The following is a 19,698-nucleotide window of genomic DNA, read 5'->3' on the forward strand; positions in this document are numbered from 1 at the left end:
ATCCCAAGACACCGCAAGGTGGGAAAAAAAGGAATCCCCTGCTCCATGCCCAGGGCAAAGCCTACCTCCCTGCAGGGCAGAGGAAGAGGGATCCAGCCCCAGCCCCTGATGGTTATTCCACACCATCTAGTGGCATTAGCTCACCATGCAGCTCGGCTTCCCACCGCTCCATTGCCAGGCAGTGTGGGATTTGGCTGTTGAGCTCAAGTTCACAGAAGCCTTTTAAAACCACAGGTTTCTTCAGGCTGGTTTGTCCCCTCATTGGTTTTTCTTCCGTTCTTAGGCACTACATTTAACTAATTAGGCAGTAAATAAAAGCAAAACTGTATTTCAACCGGCATCCTGAACACACATTGGACAAATGCATGCCTGCCACACAAAGCTTGTAGCTTTTTCAAGTAGGACGTCTTGTTTCCCAGACCAAGGCGGAAAGCCTCTGAAACCATTAAGCAGCACTGCCTGCTCAAGACAATAGAATAATGATGCTCTGTCTTGTGTGTTCTCAGAGCGATTATGATCAAGCCTGCTTTTAGCTAGGTGATTGCTAAGACTACCACAGCAGACAGTGTTAGCGCTAGCCATTCCTGCTGCTGTACAGCTTTCTGCTCCAGCTGCAGGCCTAGGAGACCTGTGGAAAAGATGACGTTTCTTTAGAACATAAGCCTTTTCATGGCCTACCTGAAAATAAATTTGTTTATATCAGCTATGAACAGGCACTCACATTGGTCATTTTCTTCCTTAAAAAAAAAAAAAAGTTTTAAAAAAATCCCCTAGGCTTTATAAAAATGCTTTTTAAACTACTTAGTAACAAAAGCATTTTCTTATGCTGGAAAAAGCTCAAAGCTTCAATATCTTTTAACAAGGCAGTCAGTCGTTCAGAATGGAACCAAGTGCCCTTGGAAGCAATTTGCAGACATGAAGATAAGGTTGTCCAAAACATATCTTGGGATCCAAGCAGATTCCTTGGTTTAAACTTCAGAAATATCCCTAAAAGTGCATTCATTCATAGCTCTTTGCACAAGACACAGTCAAGATGCTGCAACGCATACCTTAGTTTCTGTAGCTTAGCATTCCCATAAATAACAAGAACATGGTTTGCAAGAGCCATTGAATAAAAGTATTTATTATAACATGTTTGCAGAACCACACATACAAAGTTCTCACCATATCTGTGAGCAAATTACCCTTTTACCCCATATCTACAGATGTAAAACATTTATTTACTTGCACTACAAAATAAAGTAGATCTGATGTCAAGTCACCATTACTCATCATATCAGTATTCTTGCTTCGTTACTATGAAGGTTTGAAGATTGAAATGTTTTCACAAGCTGATATGCATATTAAATAATCAAAGGTAATTCTTTCAAGAAGAAATCCATATTACTAAGCTGTTGCTAGTTATAATAAAATATGAAATGGCATAGAAACACGCTTAAAGTGCGTTACTGCATCTAAATAAATAGTAGCATTTATGCCTCTTCAAAACAGAGGACCTGACAAGGAAGGGATAGTAACCAGAACAGAAGTATTTTGCACTATAAAAAGAAAAAAAATGAAAAAATATGCAAGGCAAAAGCCTTGTGTCATTAGTCTATAAAGATACAGCTTAATAACAAGGGCTTCATACATACGAGACAGAAGGTGTTCTTCAGAAGTCCAGAGGACACAATGGCAGAACCTCCCTACATCTATTGAAAATATACACACCCACACATAGGCTTCTTTGGGATTGCAAGAAGTATCTCCCATTTAACCATTGCCTAGCACAGGCCGTTATATAAATATAAGCCTGTAGTGATTGATAACAAGGCAGTTTTTATCAAGTTTATCACTGGCAGCAGATATTACATCAGTCTGATAAAATCAAGAGGATTCCAACGCAGTAGTACATTAAGTTCACGGCTTTCTTCGCCTAAAAAAAGGAAAGAAAAAAAAAGCCACAAACAACTTTCAGATTTTACACAGCAGCAGTTTTCCTTAACAGTAGCCAATAGCCTATTTACTTATTCTGCTGTATATGTCTCTCACACCTCCTATGCTAAGAAATGCAACAATTAACACAACAAAACTAAAGAGCTTATTTATCAAGAAACACTTGTATTTTGCTTTCTTTTTTAGACAACCATGAGCATAAAACAAATTTTTATTTAAATTATTTAATTAGTTTTTAATACAAGCTCCAACTCAACACAGAGGCAAACTAAAGGATTTACTACTGTATTACAAGGCTGTAAGTAGCGGTAGCCACCTTGAGCAGGTCCCAGTTTCTAATAAGAGATGTAATAAAGTATATGCTAACATGATGAGAGGCACAAATTTGTCACCTTATCTGGAAGAGGGATTACTGATTTCAGATACTCTCCAAAATACCCTTCCACCATAGTTCTAAACTTTTTGGATTCCAAATGCAGAAAGTTTAGTTGATTTTGGCTTCATAGAAACCTCTTTACCTCTCCAGCCCCTCTCCTGCCTGTAAACATCTCTTGCAAAACTGCAAATTTTATTCCCCTGAGCTGAATAGGTGACTTCCAGAGCACTGCCAGCATCTATGTGCAAGAGGGCAAATCTGGATATTGAATTCTGTTCTGCAACACCTAGTTTAACAAAACTATCTTATCTGAAGCATTTCTTTTGTCAATAAAGTGTTTTGTTAGACATGGGGGCTCAAGTGTTGGGCACTAGAGCCTTACAAACTGCAGGATCATCTGGACCTTTTGCTAGAAATTGGGACTTCTGATTTGGTAAGCTTGCATTTATGTGTGCAACTGCCACTGATCCCACCACGGTAAAGAATGATAAGACAGCCCTGAGGAATTCAGACTGTTATCTATGCATTTGAAAAAGCGGAAAGTTTCTTCTAGCATGACTAGAGACCATGCTTCCTTAGCAGGTGCCTTGACAATTACACAGCAGGTAGCAGCTGGAATATGAGCTACATTCAAGTATACCATTAGGTATATCCCACAGTTGCCTCAGTTTCCTCCTCCCTAAACCATACTGAAATGAATAGTAAGGTATTTGTAACCTTATCTAATTTAAATTTATCTAAAGATATAAAAATGAACACATTTTACTACATCACCACCTGATAGAGGCTAGGGAGGCAGAAGAAGAGGGAATACAGCTTAGTACCTTGTCCCTGCAATCCCTAACCCTATGCCAGTCTGGACCTGCTAGGCATCCTACAGTTCCCACCTTTTCACAGTCAAGATAGCACAAGATCAAACTTGACATTCTGCTCACCGCACTGAATGCCAGACTTTGACCCAGAAGACAATTTAATATTTCTGCTTAGAGTCTCCTACCAATCTACCCTGTCACCAGTTTCCAACACTGAATAAGTCTGCTTATCCTACAGCATTAAGGAGGTGTGCACCCCAAACCTAAAGCGGGAAGGGCAGCAAGGTCAAGGGGGGGAGTTCTCACTTTAGATATTATCAGGAAAGAGATTGCAATACCCCAGCTACAAAGGAGAGCTGCACTTACTTGGGCTGAGCATGATGCTCATATCCAGGTCCAAGAGCTGATCCTGCCCTCATCTCCACTGCCACGGAACACTGAGAAGACACAGAAAATCAGTCTTCACTGCTAACCCCCCACCTAGCTATCAGCATTACCCCAAATTCTCATCCAGACCAAGCATGAGATGTCCCCCTTCTTCCTTTTTAGCTTACCCTGGTTTCTACATCAGTCCACTCAGAGTCTGCAGCATCCTCAGGTGGGTCAGGATTGGAAGGGGATGATCTTCGCTTTCGACTGAAAGAAGTACATGGGGAAAATAGAAGTTACAAGTGTCATGTATTTTGGCAGATTCTCATACAGGAGAGAATACATTTTATACTTTCTAAATAAATACCTTGGTCTCAGCAGCAGACCAACGTTAAAAGCAGCTACAGTATCTATAAAGCCTCTCTGAGTTACTTTTATATGATTTCAAGTTAGATGCAACAACTTTATGTTCAATTATTTGGACCAGAAGCGGTTACATATGCACGATTGGAGTTGCGTATCTCCAGCAGTGTCAGAACCTAAAATTAAGACCACAACTCACCCGGTTGGAGATTCTTGCTTTAGAGTCTCTATCTCTGTGAACTGCACAGCCTGTCCACCACCCCTGGTTTTGAAAACATCACCCTGGAAACCAAAAGCAGTTAAAGTAGTTAAGGTACAGTCGCTAGGTCAGTATGATAGCTACGGCACCGGTTTCACATGAAAACTTAGGTGCTTACAACTGTCATTTCCTTGCAGGTTAGTAGCCAGCCAGCATATGTGCACAAATACACTCTGCCCCATTGTATATCTTCTCTTATTAAACACAGGACAATAAAGAGTGAACACCATCTATTCTGATGATCATGCAAGATACCCATAGAGCAGTCACTACGATGACAAAGATTTCTGTATGATAATGATGACCAAGTAATACTACAGAAAACATGTCATAGGCTTAGTTCCATTCCACAGCATGAACAGGTATGTGGTCAGCTATGCAAGCCTTCGCTTTTGGCAACATCGCTGGAACGTACAAGGTTACCTTACAGGAGTGAGAGCTTTTTTTAAAACTCAGAAAGAAAAAAGACAATATTGGAAGGCCTGTGACTGTAGGAAAAATAAACCAAAAGCTTCTTGCTACAAATTACGAAGAGGTCTCAGTTTGCCTTAGGTAAGTACAGTCAGTGTTTTGGGACACAAACATTGCAAGCTTTCAAAGTGTAGACTGTCTCACCAATTTGTTTGTCAGTTGACTACTAGAAATTATGTCCTGGAGCATCCAAGCATCCATCACTGCAGCAAGCTTACTCATACTGCTAGTGGAAATCTAATAATATCACTCCAACAAGACTGACTCCACAAGATTAGCTGCAGCCACAAGTCTAAGAAACTTTCATTACAAATGGATTATTGCATTTTACTAGAGGAAAAAAAAAACCCACCTTAATTACTTTCAAGGAAAACAGTGACCAAGATAAACAAGCTTGTAAAGGTTTTTATGAAGTAATGACAAAGTTCAAGAAAAGTATTTTCAGACTCTAAAAGCTCCCTTGAATCCAACTGCACAAAACTTTCAAATCAAATCTCTTAAAAGATTGAGTCAAACACACCCTTTCACAAGCCAGTAAGCCTGTAGCACAAAGACATTGCCAGAAATAGGTTTTGACAGGGTTATCACAAGTTTACAACAAAGGCGTTTGCTTTACCTTAATTAGTTTTGTTTCAATCTCCCCATCAGAGGCTAGCTCCTGGTGTGTCAGCATATACTTGTCACACTTAGCTAGTGCCTTTTCACTTGCAGCCGCTACTGTGATGGCATGAGGGACATGTGGCTGCATGACTGTTTCAGTGGGCAGATTAGAAGGTGGCTTATGATCTACCCATCTCTCCCCAGCTGAGCGCGACCGTCTGTGTCTGAGGCGAACTGGAGGTGCATTCTGATCAGAGTGGAAGAGAATCAGAAGAAATCAGCACACAGTAAATCTCTCGGAGGTTATCATTAGCAGAAGTGAACTTTGCAGGTCTGGTTAAGATACGTTTGTATGAAGATCAAAGCTTTATTCCTGAAGTGTTTTCAGAGTGTATCCTGAAAGGCACCATTACCAAGAGCCTTGCATAAAATTATTAACAGATTATTTCTGTGCCAATTCCTATTTCTTGTAAATTTTAGGTAAGTGTTATATCCAATCTGTTGCATTCCATACCTAGTAAGAGTTTCCTCAAGGAGGATATTCCTCAAGAATATATTATTTTCGGTAATGCTTCTCCTAAGTTTCCAAATCAAAACAGATTGCTACAAACATATTAACCGACCAGAAAAGAGACATTTGTTTCCATGGATGCATTCATGAATCAAAATGTATTTTTGAGGTAGCAAAGGAAGCAGACTAAGTATGGATTGCCAACATCTCTAAAGGATGCAAGACCTCATAACTTTTCTGAGTAAATAGAGCAGAGGAAGCATCCCCTGCGCTAGTGCTATCACTTCTGAACTCAGCTGTTGGAAATCCATGAAAAATGATTGAAGTTCTTGTATTTTTATTTTATGAACATTATTGTCAGTTGCTCAGGAAAATCAGAACATTCTGGAAACTTGTTTAAAAACAAAAACCTGTGTCCCTTCAAGATCTTTGAATGGGCTTTTGAAAGAGTATTTGTAGACTCTCTCTGTTCCATTTACACACTAATTTGAGACACCTCTGAATCATGGTGAGGTCAATATCCCAAACCTATGAATGCAAATCCCATCCACTGTATTTTCAGGTGATGAGCATCAATTAGGATTTCTTTGACCAACAGACAAGAGATTGGCTGTACCCTCTACAGATAAACCTCTTACAAGGCTAAAGCAGCTCTTAAAAATTAAACATATATAGGGAAGTGTGGCTTTCAGCAAAAATCTTCCATTAAAATAAAAAAAACAAAAAAACCAAAAAAACCCCCCAAAACCAAAAACACACTTCAGTACTTTCTTCCCCCACTTTTAGTGGGCAAGTACTTATTTCCGTTGACGGCTTTTTGAAACAATTCTGCCAAGGTGCCTTAGAAGTTACGTTGTAAGGAGAGGGCATACTACTACTAGTCACATTTTACTGTGGCAGAGACCACATCCCTTACTCTGCTGACAGTGGTTCATGTATTAGTTAGTTGGAATAGCATTTGCTTAAAAGCATGTCCCTGAATTCAAAGGGCCAGCAAGTGACAGAAATCTTGAGAATACTCTCAAAAATGAATTGTACCGTGATAAACTTTCCTCCTCTTTAGAAGCTCTCTCAAGAGGCTGGAGTTGTACAATTCTCTTCGATTTACCTGAGCCACTGCGACACCACTATAACGTGACAGAGACACCACCAATACAAACATTTGCATGCATCAGTTTAATGAAGAAAAAGTCTCCCACCTGTAAGCAAAGCCCCCAGTTTTAATGCAGATGTGAAAGTTAGGGAAGACTATTCTGAGAGAGTGAAAGTTAACAGTCACACAAGTGAGATGTTTGTCCAAGCACTATTTCCAGTAGACATGTGCAGATATGGCTTATAAGACCACCTTTTAAGCTGCCCAAACAGACTATGGTAAATTACAGGCTGCAAGATAGATCTGAGGTGACAGACACTAGTTAAAACACAAGCACATTCATAGCTAGAGAAAAAGTCTAGCTAGTTCAGCATTCCTTACCAGTGCCATCTAGGTGCCAGCAAGAAACACACACACTGCTTTTAAGGAGTTTCCAAATGTCAAGTTAAGAAGTCAAAGAGAATGAGTAGACTCAATTTCGAAACAGTACTGTCCTATGAGAAATACATTTAGGGGAAAACTCCAATCTATGTTAGGGGTGCTCAATGTAAGAGAGCAGTTGTAATGAGATTTTAAGTCAGACTAAGCAATGCTACATTTAGCTTTTGACAGGAGCAGCACTAACCCTGCAGCATTGATCCTCTTCTATTTCTAGCTCATCTCTATGCCTGGGAACCTCAATGACTCCAGTCCAGCACATCCCTCGCCTTCTGTCTGAGGTGTTATAGTCTCTACTTTGTTCTGGTTCTTGTTGTCTACTCCTTGCATTAGAAGTGCCACTGGTATGCTTGTGCGAAGGGGTTTTCTGCTCCCATTCCATAACACAGGATGCCACAGAAATGCTGCTACAAGAATTAGAACGTCTGTGCACCTGCGGGTTGCTCATGTGCCGCTGGGTGTTAGGGACCCAAGTAATAAAGTTACTAGAAGGCTAGAGAGAATGGGAAAGAAATTAGCAAACATACAGAACTGTCAACTTATAAGGCAATAAAACAATGAATACTGACAATGTGCAGGATGACAATTCAGCTATTCAAGCTTATTGTTTTGGAGAGGTATTTTGTTGCAGTGACAGCATTAAGAATCAGCTATTCCTCCAATACTAGAGTAGCATTAGAAGGTAGGAGCACAAATAAAGAGCACCGATAAATACAACAGGAGACAAAGAATTCAAAGCAAGTTTAAGTTATCCAAATTCTGTGCTTGGGAACTATTTTCTAGCCTCTAAAAAGAACTGGCCTGCTCTTCAGTTCATTCTTATAAATATGCTTTTTCCTATATCAAGAAGTGTTTTAAAGGCAACTTACAGGTGCTGGTGAAGGAGACACTGATCTCTGAACGGGCTTCTCTCGGTCTCTCTCCCGTGAAGGTCTCTCTGGCTTTTCATTTTTTGGTTCAGTAACAATAGCCTTCAGCTGCTTCAGTTTTTCATCTTTGACCCAAAGTTTGTTCTGCATCTCCAGCTGCTTTGCTGCTACACGACGCTCCTACAAAGACAAGTAAGGACAAGCATGAAGTACGTTACACGAAAGCACAAGCAATTGTGCTGAAGGTTTGAAGGGAATTGCATATTCCACGTGGAATGAAATTCTTCCCCACTGAGATACAAGCTATTGGAGATAATGACATATCAAGCTAAAGACGTTCCAGATTATAAAATAATACATTTGATGCCATAACCATTTTGCTTCCTAAATTATGACAAATGGAAACATGTCTAACTATAGTTCTATCAATCATCCTGAAGTAGTAAACAGTCCCGCAGTAGTAAAAGTTAATCCCTCAGATTTCCTTTCCTTATTGCTTGTCAAGTGGATAGCTGAGCAAGAGTTTACATGAGGATAAAGGGGAAACCCTGTCACGAGGCTTCTACTGAGAACCCACAGAACAAGGGAATCACTCCTTAGTTAGAGTGCCACTAACTCAAAAGAACAAATTCTAGACATTGAAATGAAGTGACACAGTGCTTAAGAGTGCTGCTCTAACTGCACCGAAAGTCCTTGAGGAATTTATCTTATCATACCGTATTTATAAAATTTAAGTTCAAGATATCCGTTCCATGTCCATAATTAAAGCCAAACACACCTCCATTCTTCATGGTACTACTATATAAAAAACCATCACAAAAACAAGCCACCTGGCTCCCCCCAGCATTGCTCCATTACCCATTTCTAATAAATATGGCAGTGTACTTACACACTCCTTCTCCCATTTCATGGTTGTTTCTGCCACCATGCCTTGCAATCGTGCCTCCAACCTACGCTTGTCAGAAGCCTGACGTTGCAATTTCTGGCTCTTGCTTTCTAGTTCTTGCTGAAGATTACGCTTGTCTTCTTCATAAATTGTTGCGGTTTTCTCTAAAATCTCAATCTGGAGGAAGAGAGGAAGGACTTGGCTATGCTTTTTAGAAGTGCAACTATCTAAGCCCAGAATTGCTAGTTATATTTGACTGTTAACATATACTAGAATATATTAGCTGTTGTACAAATACACCGAGAGAAATAGTCCACATTCCAAAAAGTTTCAGAAATTTTACAACTTTAAGTTGCCCTTCTTAATGTATTAAGAAAAGTCTTACCTCATAAGAAAAGCCAAAAAACTAAGTGTTCAGTAAAGTTCCCCCCAAAATACTTCTAATCTTTTTTCTGATATCCATCTTGCAAGCAACTTCAGATGTCCAGAAGCTTGCTAAATGGTACATAGAAAATGCATTTTGTGCTTAGTTTTAGACAATGAAAAAAACTGACCTTGTATTCCAAAGTTTTAATTTTCTTCTCCAGGCGTTCTAGCTCCATTTTCTGTCCTGCTATTGTTTTCTCTTTCTCAGACAGTTTCCCTTGAATATAGTTTTCCTTGGATACAATACTGGAGTCAAAATCTTGCAGCATTGTTTTAAATGCAAGCACTGCAAGAGAATTGATATTTTATCTTCTCACCATATGTCTATAATATCAAAAGCAGTTCTGTTTTTCTCCTACCAATTTAACACTACCAGCTATTTCATTACCTCAAAAAAAAAAAAAAAAAGGGGTTTTAAGTGATCAATCTAGACAAGATTCTTATCTCATGTTGGCACAGAAGAGATCCCTTGAGTAGCAGTAATAAGGGCGCCAAAAAAAAAATCTAGCTCCACACTGATATTCAAATTCTTACCGTTTTTGGCAAACTCCTCTGACAACATTTGTCGTAGTTTATGGCGTTTTTCCAGGACTTCAATAAGCTTTGGAAGTGTTTGATCATCATTAACATCCAATAGCTCACATGAAGGCAATGGAGGAAAGTTCTGCAAAAACATTTCTGAAACAGATTGCTCTTCTGTTTCTGCAAGATTAAAGCCAAGAAAGTCTGTCAGCAAGCTACAGAACAGAAAAATTCCATTTGACAATACACACCCACAGATCATTCATTCCACAGTACCATGAAGCAGACAGAACTTAGAATATATTAATGATAACTAGAAGTTTCAGAGGAGATAACGGTGTGGAGAAAAAATTAAATGTGGCATTCTTGATTCACTGCTTTATAAAACTTCCAGGCAACTCTTGATTTCTAAAGTAGGCCCTAAGCATACAGAAACATCAAAATATCATTCTCAGCCCAATTTCCTTTCAGGAGCTGCAATAATGGGACCATGAATTCAACTCATCACCAATAACAAAGAATTACCTCAAGACATACACAGCAACTGGGTTTATACTACAAGTAGCACTGCAGTATGAGAAGAACAATGCCTACTGCAGAGAAGGCACACAACTAGCAGTTAAGTGAACTTCCTTTTGCAGTTCCAAGGCTCAAATAATTTGCTTTAAAATGGCCTTCAACTCCTAACAGAAAAAAACTGTGCTGTAATCTCCTAGCATTCCAGCATTTACCTCCATTTATTGGGCCACCCCGCATCTCCAATTTCCGGGAGAGTTCCTCTCTGAAGGCCTGATTCCTAAAGCGCCGTCCTGGTGTTAAGCCACAGAGTGGTCTATCAACAGGTCTTGCAACTTCAACTTCCTGGGTCATTTCTGCAAAGCGCATGACTTGCTACAAAAGAACAAAAGCAAGCTTAACAACAAAACTAACCAGAAGCAGTCCAATGTAAGTTTGAAAGTGATATTTTTAGGTCAATATTAGAGGAGACATTATCAAGCTATAATCTCAAGTAGTTCCCAGCTAGATAGCTTGTGATTCTGAAGTGGAGCATCCAGAAACCTTCCCGTAATACCTCCCCAACCTCAGCCCCAAGGAACCATGAAACCGACTGTGCGGATAGCTGAAGTTTTGCAAGTACTGTCATAGTAGGGATTAAGCACCTAAATATGGCTATTTGGACTTCTGCAGATATGAGAAACTTTTTCTATTTTACAAGCAAGTAGCAGTTGTCATTTTTAAGAGGAAAAACAAGACTTAGAGGGCACATTTGCCCTACAATATTGTATTTGATTACCTGATGTGCCCAAGCAACAAAAATTATCTTTCCTCTCCTCTACTAAAGAAGTACAAGAATTCAGTGATAAACATGCAAAAGAGGAAGGAATGAGGTAAGATCTGCAAGGAAGTTACCAAGCTTTCCTCGTAGTCCTCAGCTTTAGGGTTAACGCACACAATCATACGCACTTTTCCTTCACCATCAAAATAGTTCTTGAAGAGATGAGTCAGTTTAGAATCTCTGTACGGAACCATCTTAAAATAAAGTAAATGAAAGATCTAGTAAGCTTTCATTACACCAGATCTTCATCAAATCAAGAGATAATTGGATAATGGGTTGCATACCTTATTTGTTCCATACATCTGGTTTTCCCGTAGAACTTCAATACATGTTCTTAATGTCATTAGTGACTGATTAATATTACCTTAAGAAAAAAAAAAAAAAACCAACCACAAGACAAAAAACTCTATAAGCAGCCATTTGGATCATGTTCCCAAATTATTTAGCAGTTTACTTAAGAATAAATTGCCGGGACTTAAGTTATTTGTAACAAATATAACTACTCTAATTAACTGAAGTATCAGAATAACTGCTACTAAAAACTTTTGGTTTCCAAACTGGAGGATTTAAGGTCATCAGATCAGACAACTGAACATCATAACAGAACCCTTCAATTCTTCCTATGATGTCTTTACTAGGAGACAAGACTAATATGAGCATATATTAGCACATAAAATTACCAGGCTCTCTAAAAGGTGGTACATACCTGCTTCTCGCAACCTGTTCCCTTCAGCTTTTGTTCTATTAGTTCTTTCACTTCCAGCCAGATCAACTAAAGACAGCTGGCTTAAAGTGATCTGTTCTTTCTCCTGTTACAGAAAACAAATTATGTTAGGCTAATGATTAGCTCTATATTCCTTCTAACGGGGGGGGGGGGGAACACCCCACCCCCCAAACCTAAACCAGCATGCACACTTAAAAAGAATATGTGTTGCGCCTTTAAATAAAGACTGAGGGTGTTTTTCTAGCCCTTAGTGCAAGAAGCTGTGCACCACTAGCTTCTTTTGTGAACAAGTTTAGCAGATCCCTTCTGTCTTGGGCCACAAGATAGATATAACAGCTGTGCTCATTCAAATCCTTCAAGTTTATGATTAGCAGGTTTTGCTCAAAAGAAGCAGAGGTAAAAATCAAAGGAATAAGCAGCTTTGCACTCTATTTTAACGCCCTACTTTCATTCTGTCACAGACTCGAACTTTAATAATTTTGATTTCCTTCAAAGTGAAATAGCTAATGCTCAAGACACAGTAACTGTTTCAGTAGGCCATGCTGCAAGGCTCACCACCTTTTCTAACCTACATATATACATGCATACGTGCGCAGAGCTCTCCTTTTAATGTCCTCCCCTGGAATTCACCTGTAGCACATTATCTCCATCTGCATCCAGGGGTGCCTGAGCCAACTTTATTATAAAAACACTGTGAGAGCGACTAGATTCTCGATTCAGCTGAGTGTTTGCAATACGCCGCTTCTTTTGACCTGTTTAGAACAACAAAAACAATCCCTCAAAAAACCCGTTTTATTTAACAGACTTGCCACCTGGCAAAGCCAATTCTGCTTTCAGCATAATACCATAAAGGATTACACATCTGTACTGAATTTAAGAAGTTATATTCTAAGATTTACCTCTCCAAAACACTTCAAAAGCTTCTTCTGTAGATTTCACCTCTACTTCTGTGCATCCTGTGACATACATGTTGTGATTCTGGTCCTCACGAAGTGTTTTGGACTGTGGAGGTCTTAAGGACAAGGAGGAAATAAAACAAACAAGAAAACACTAAAATTGAGTGGAGTTTTCTGTACAACATCATGCCATGCAAATTTTCTTTTAAGTACAAAATTCAGACTGGACATGTCGATTATCCATACAGCAGGTGGAAGAGGAAGTACAAGTACATGGACACACATTCAGCCAAGATTAGTTACACTTCAGCTACTGCTTTAATTTAGAAGCTAGGTTTAATTGCAATTCTTATTGGAAATCATGGGTTTGGGTGGCAGCTATTGTTTTTCTACATGCATACAGAAGCAAGATGGCTTCAACAGCATTCTATATTCGCTAGTAAAGCAAGAAGAGATAGGGAGTCAGTCTGCATTTATTTTCTGCTTCTACTAATAGGAAATTTCACTTTTCAATATTGGGAATAATATGCTTATGCACATACATAAAGTCACCATTTCGCACAGGAGTGTTGCAATTGTTCCACCTACCAAAAAGACAGGGTTAAAAATATTAAGTCATTCAGCTTGTGTCTAAAATCTTGTCATATATAATATACTGTTGTTTCCATAAATAGAAATAATCCCAGATTCTCTGTAGGCCGATTTTTGGACATAAGCACAATACTAAACCAAATAATTTTATTATTCTTTAAAGAGAATTCACAGACATTCAAACCCTTTTCAAATCAGTACCCTGGAGACAGCTTTTGAGGTTTCAGAGACATAGAATGTTTTGCTGTACATAGTCTTTGTAAATCAGCCAACGCTTTAATTAACACATGTACCGTTGGACAGGCATAGGGTTTTCTTTAATGGATTTAGAATTTTAAAAAAATGTATTCTAAGTTCAATTTGCAGACTGTTTTTTCTGACAGTCTCAAGATTTACCGATTTTAGACATCAGCCAAGTACACACCTTTCCAAAAAATACCCGGAATTTCATTTATAAGACAATTCATTTCTGTTTTTATGGAAATTACTAACATCGAGTGAAATAATATGCAAACTTGCATTAACTGTAAAGCAACAACAAAATAGCTACTTTTGCCCAATACACTGTTTCCAGGAAAAGTGTCAGCTAAGGAGTGGCTTACTCTACAAGTTGCAGTCACCTGCTAGGAACAGTACTCACAGAACAGCACAAATAGACTTAGAATCTCAGTGGGATACAACACACTGCCTAACAAATTAAATATTTGCTTATTAATCTCCCATTATAATGGGGAAGGCAGCACCAAGTCTTAGCAGCAACAGAACAACCATCAGTACTTGGCACACTTAAATACTATTGTCTGGACTCCTCTGCCATCACCTTTTTCACGTGATTTTTTTAGGTGATTCCCATGAATTGAACCAGACTTGCCAAGACTACAGCTGTAAAAACACTGTAGTTCCCCCCAAAGCGTAACTGAAGTAGGAGTAACAGTATTCATAAAACTAACTTTGGTTTTATAGGCTCATAGGGAGCTTCCTCCAAGAGGTCATATATGTAGTTGTTGTAGATCTCAATATAGGAGACAAAGACACTGTAGACATTATCTTCATCAACTTCTTCCACTTTGCAGTGATCTTGCACATTGATCATATCAGCAAATTCTGGATCTATTTGCCGCCTGTTGAACACACACAATAAGTGATTGTAATGGAGCATCCACAGCTAGCTAACATGTCAGACAGGGACTATACAGTTAAAAAGCAAGTCTACTAACAGATAGCGTGATTTAAGTATGGAAGTGCTCACACTAGCAATTAACAACAATGCATCCAGTCTCATTAGATTAAAAAAAGCACTCTGAAAAGTTTAAGTAGATAAACTTTCATCTGACACTGCTGTACTCAGCTGCAGTAAGAAATGCCTTGCAAAATTCCTGGATAGTCAGCATTTCTATCCCCCATTCAGAAATCTCACTATTTAGCAAAATATCCCCAAGTTTAACTTCACAGTATTCCTATTCAGTGAAGTCACAGCATTTTACTCATGGGTTAACAGGTACAAAAACATAGACTTCCGTTGCCTGATTCTAAGTCTTCTAATCTAAATACTTAATTATGCAATTGCTCAAACCACGTGAAATATACTAGCTTTCCATTAATATTTTTATTTTCTTTCTTCAAGGGAAGGATAAAGAGACCAAGGTGAGTTAAAACCACAATTTCAGAACAACATTTACATTGACTAAATTCATTCTGCATGTTACAATAGTTACTTACTTGCCAGATGGAGTTTTTGGAACAGGCATGGCATCTCTTTTCTGGCGCTCTAATAGAGCATCTACTTCACACTGAACATCCACACCATTCTTGTCATCGAGCTTGAAAACCTGAGCAGTGAGTATGTTTAGACAATATAATGAAAAACACTAGAGAACATAAGGTGTTAGCCAGCAAAACAAATTACTTAATCAAGCTGTCTAGCAACCAGCAAATACCATGCCCCTCACTAACACTTGATCTGCTGGCTAAAGCAAAGTAGGTCTGACAGATAATAGGTATTTGCAAGATAACAGTATTTCTTAAAAGCTCCCAAGCTAGCATGCTACCAAGGAAAAGACTTTCAGTACTATTTCAAATATATTTAGATACCCAAAATCCAGAGATGTTTGACCACAAGAAAAGCCTCACATCATGCCCTGTATTATTTTAGATATGGTTTCCTGTGGCTTTTGTATCTTGTGGTGGGATTTCGTTCTAACACTCAGCTTCCTCTTTCCTTTTTTATTGTTTTAAAAAAGTTCATTAAAGAGTGAGCAGCAATTATAAGGATAGCCAGACTGTACATCTTCATGAAACATCCCTCCTAGCTGCTATGCCTGCCTCCTTGGCCTTACTCTTCACATCTCATGGGAGTGGGGTTTTTTTTTTGGTTGGTTTTCTTATTAAAGTGCTCCAGTCACATGACTAGACAGGAGATAAACACTTTGGACAGAACATTTTGTCTAGGGTTTATAGGCTGTTATAAGCAATGGCATGAAGAATTTAGTGCGAAACTACTCACAAATCGCTTGGCCTGGAATGGTCCTATGCTGTTGAAGATCATATCCAAACACCGTGGGAGAAGTCCTCCATCACCAGGAGATCCTGTCATGGTGTGTGTTTTCCCGCTGCCTGTCACACCATACGTAAAAAGGAGACCTAGGAGGGACAGGAAAGTTATGCCATCACGCTTGCTGTCTCAAAAGAAAGTTCAGTTATAATCACACGCCCTGTCTTTCCCCCTGTCAAATGTATTTGGAAAAAAACAATGACTCCTTTTGAACAATTAACTATTCCAGCCCATCAAAGCCACTGTCATCACTAGTGTTTGCATCTCATTAATAGCCACTTCAACTATAACTGACAGTACCTATCATCCTCTCTGGGGAGAGGGCATTTGGAAGCCAAAATGGAAGGAAGCCACTAAGTCCCAGGTGTAGAGGGCTCATTTGTTATGACTGTTACTGAGGAGTCTGACATAAGCCAGATACTGCAAGGACAAGCACCATGATATTGAACCATGCTCAGGAGATCAAGCCCTACAAATTGATTTCTGTGGTCAGTCTTTAGGTGGGTAAGTCATCCCTTTCTGCAGAAAAAAAGCTTCTCCAGTTAATGGTGTACAAAAAGATGAGACCTTGACACAAGTAACATGCACATCATAACAAAGGTAAATAGGCTTAGAAGTAATGAAAGGCAGGAAGACCTCCCAAGGATGTTGTATAGGGGAGCTATTCTCATTGCAAACAAGGTATACATGTTTTTACCTAGACAAGCTAGGAAACCTTGAGACATATGAAATCATAGCAATATAAGAAACTGCATGGTAGACATACAGAAAAGTGGTAGAGAATAAGTACTTGCTTACCATTTTTCCCACGAATGAGATCTTCCACTAGAGGTTTAGCCACCACATCAAAGAGCTCCTTCTGAACAACAAGGGTGCCAAACACTTCTTTAAATGAATACTGTGTCTGAAGAAAAGAAGATACACTGTCCTAAGCCTTAAGTTTCCCTTTAAGAAGTCCATTGTTTCAAAGTGCTTTGTTGTTTCATAACTTAGAACTGCTTTCCATCAGCTTACCAGAATGATAAAGATTCTACTTTAGGATTATACCAGTGTTTGAACATGGGCAGTTGCTCCAGTGTAACTATTCTGAGAATAAGCTGTGCATAATGAAGAGTAGCAACTGTCTCATTTTCACAGAGCTCAAGTCCAGAAATAACCGTAACGATCACAAAGCCTGCCATCCCAGTGACTAGAGAATCTCACAATTTACAGCTTCAAGCTTGAATTTCTGTTTGTGCTCCCACCATAACCCACACAAGCACTGGGCAAAGGAACACCCACAGTGGCCACAGTCGAGTTGTTCCAGTATTTAATCATTTTGTTTTAAGCTTGTGTCTTTTTCCAGTCTAGCCTCAGTTTCCAGTCATAGGTTTTCAGTATACTTTTTTTTATTTTGATAAATCTGGTCACTTTTCAATCAAAGCACCTCCGTATATAAATATCTGAATTTTAAGTTTTTGAGCAAAGGTTTGTTTACCAAACTTTTAATTAAACTTTGCCTATTTTATTTAAGCCTTTGAAGATCACTTTATGTACTTCCTATAAGAATTTCCCATGCTGAAATCAGAAACAAAGTATTGTACATCCCAACTAACTTCTCCTCCCCCTGCCCTTAGAAACACCATTACCTTGCAACATTTTGAGTTACAGCACTGTAGTGGCAACCTGCGGTTAACTGTTGCACTACCAACTCATATTCTGTGCTACAATACTCTGGCTCCTCATTCTGTATGCATGATCTAAACCCTCCTTTTCTAGGAAACATTTGTATTGATCAAGTAACCATATGAACTACCCCGTGACCCGCTGCCTACTCTTCCACAATTCATGACATTTCACCACTTTGTGCACATAACCTACAGCTTCACCCCCTGCCCCCGTATTCTGTAAATAGGGAAACATTGCTTTTTGCCCAACTTAATTTTGGGACAAATCAACCGTTAATTCATTTGTGTCTGGTTTAGCTTAGAGCTGGTTTCTTTCAATTAATCCTACATAGAAAGGTCCTTTGAGCAGTCTAAATGTTTGCCAGCTTTGCTTTTGTTCTTTTCACCCTCCTCCTCCGCCCTGGAGAAGCAGCCTTGTCCTATATGGAGAATATATTTGATGGCTAAGGGTGCATTTTTGCTCTAGATGGTTTCCTGGTTTTGAAAATTCGCTTTTCTAAGTGCGCAAACTGCTGATTTGCACACTGCAGGAGACACCCCAAGCCAGCGGAAAACAGCCACAGCAGGGAAAAGGACCTCGATTCCCTAATTGCAGGCAGCCCCTTCAACCGCCCACAGGTCCAAGGCAGAGGGCACACTCTCGCGGATTTCCCCGCTGCCCAACCCCCCCCCGCCCCAGGCCGTTACCTCCCGGTACTCTCCGTTGCGGAATATCCTGTATCCGTCGGGCGGGTGGATCTGCACCGTGGTCTCGTTGATCACCTCGATGCAGCACTCCTGGTCCGGGCGGCTAAGCGGCCGCACCCTGCAGTACACCTGGGGAAGGGGACGGGGCAGGGGGGACACACACAGAGCCCGTCGTCCCTCAGAGCAGCCCCGAGGGGCGGCAGCAGGCCAAGCCCCCAGGGACCCCCCCCTCACCGGGGGCCAGCGGCCCCTCCCCGCCCGGCGCCCCCGCCTCAGCCGAGCCCGGCGGCTCCTCACTCACCCCCACGGGATCCTTCAGGCTGGGGTTGGACGGCTTCTTCACCGCCGGCCTCCGCGGCGTCTTGGCCCTACTGGGAGAAGGGGAGAGGCGTGAGGGCCGGGCCGGGCCGGGCCCCGCCGCCGGACGGGGGCTCGGGAGGGGGTTGAAGGGGGGTGGGGGCGACTTACGCCGCCTTCATGTCGCTGAGAGCCGCAGCGGGCGGAGCCGAAAGTCGCGATCGAGGCGGGAGGAGCCGAAAGTCGCGATCGAGGCGGGCGCTGCCGCTCAAGCTCGGCGCTGCCTCCAACCGGCCGTCCGCGCGCCCGCTGCGATTCAAATCAAACCAATCAGCGGCCGCGGCCCCCGCAGCGTCACCGCTCAGCGCGCGCCGACGTAGCGGCGACGCACTCCACCCCAGCCCCGCCCCCTTGCCGGCGGCGTAGGCAGCAAGCGTTGCCATGGCGACGTCAACGGGCGACGCCCGCAGCCGCGGGCGCCCCCTGCTGGTGCCGGCGGACCCGGGCGGGGTTGAGGGGACGGCGAGCCCCGGTTCCGCGGGCCTGGGGCCTGGGAACCCCGAAATCAAGTGGGACCGGGCCCGCGGGGAGCCCCGGCGGTCCCGGGGCCTCGCTGCGGCCTGTGGCGGTCCCCGGCGCCGGGCTGGGGGTGCTCCCGCCTGGGGGTGGGCCCATAGCTGGGCCTGCAGGCTGGAGACAGGCCTTGCCTCGGGGAAATGGCTGAAGCCACCGTGCTGAGGGCTCTGGGTGCCCCACAGGGGAGCGGGAAGCCGCCCCTCCGCACCCCGCCATCCCACCCCGGGGCCGCTTGTCCACCAGCCAAGCCACCATACACTGGAGCAGGGACAGAGACAATAATGTCACTGGAGTTCAAGGCCAGGGCTTCATGCTAGGCCAGGGCTTCTTCATGCTAGGCCAGGGGAGGCTCTCCCTGGAAGGCTGCCCGGGCTCTGGCTTGTCTTATATTTGCCTCTTTTATTTGCTCAGTTGAAATAAAGGTTGGGGCTCAGGAGGAGAGG

General features: G+C 41.4%; 1 protein-coding gene across 7 annotated transcripts; it reads right to left on the reverse strand.

Annotated features, from left to right (window-relative positions):
- Positions 1-1,102: 1,102 nt before the first annotated feature.
- KIF23 (kinesin family member 23) lies at positions 1,103-19,004 on the reverse strand. Of its 7 annotated transcripts, none has more exons than XM_052808563.1 (24): positions 18,851-19,004; positions 18,684-18,750; positions 18,383-18,511; positions 16,827-16,932; positions 15,981-16,117; positions 15,197-15,306; positions 14,428-14,598; positions 13,429-13,470; positions 12,890-13,002; positions 12,621-12,742; positions 11,973-12,075; positions 11,551-11,630; positions 11,341-11,460; positions 10,662-10,821; positions 9,943-10,110; positions 9,537-9,694; positions 8,986-9,159; positions 8,097-8,276; positions 7,415-7,720; positions 5,202-5,432; positions 4,055-4,137; positions 3,678-3,759; positions 3,490-3,560; positions 1,103-1,915 (listed from the first exon to the last, which is right to left on the reverse strand). In XM_052808563.1, exons 1-24 carry the CDS (start codon positions 18,859-18,861, stop codon positions 1,900-1,902), a joined length of 2,940 nt encoding a protein of 979 aa, XP_052664523.1. In that variant the 5' UTR covers positions 18,862-19,004; the 3' UTR covers positions 1,103-1,899. The 7 variants fall into 7 exon arrangements, with proteins under 7 accessions (XP_052664523.1, XP_052664524.1, XP_052664522.1 ...); XM_052808564.1 differs by having other exon boundaries at positions 7,415-7,681; positions 18,684-18,753; positions 18,851-19,000; XM_052808562.1 differs by having other exon boundaries at positions 18,684-18,753; positions 18,851-19,000.
- Between the last annotated feature and the right edge of the window lie 694 nt (positions 19,005-19,698).

The sequence above is a fragment of the Harpia harpyja genome, chromosome 14, assembly GCF_026419915.1.
Source record: "Harpia harpyja isolate bHarHar1 chromosome 14, bHarHar1 primary haplotype, whole genome shotgun sequence".
Lineage (NCBI taxonomy): Eukaryota > Metazoa > Chordata > Aves > Accipitriformes > Accipitridae > Harpia > Harpia harpyja.

Excerpts from the sequence above, each read along its gene's own strand:
- KIF23 (XM_052808562.1), bottom strand. Across the intron at positions 16,118-16,826 it reads TCTCATTCGTGGGAAAAATG|GTCTCCTTTTTACGTATGGT; the intron begins GTAAGCAAGTAC and ends TGTCCCTCCTAG. Across the intron at positions 9,695-9,942 it reads AGAGGAGTTTGCCAAAAACG|TGCTTGCATTTAAAACAATG; the intron begins GTAAGAATTTGA and ends ATTCTCTTGCAG.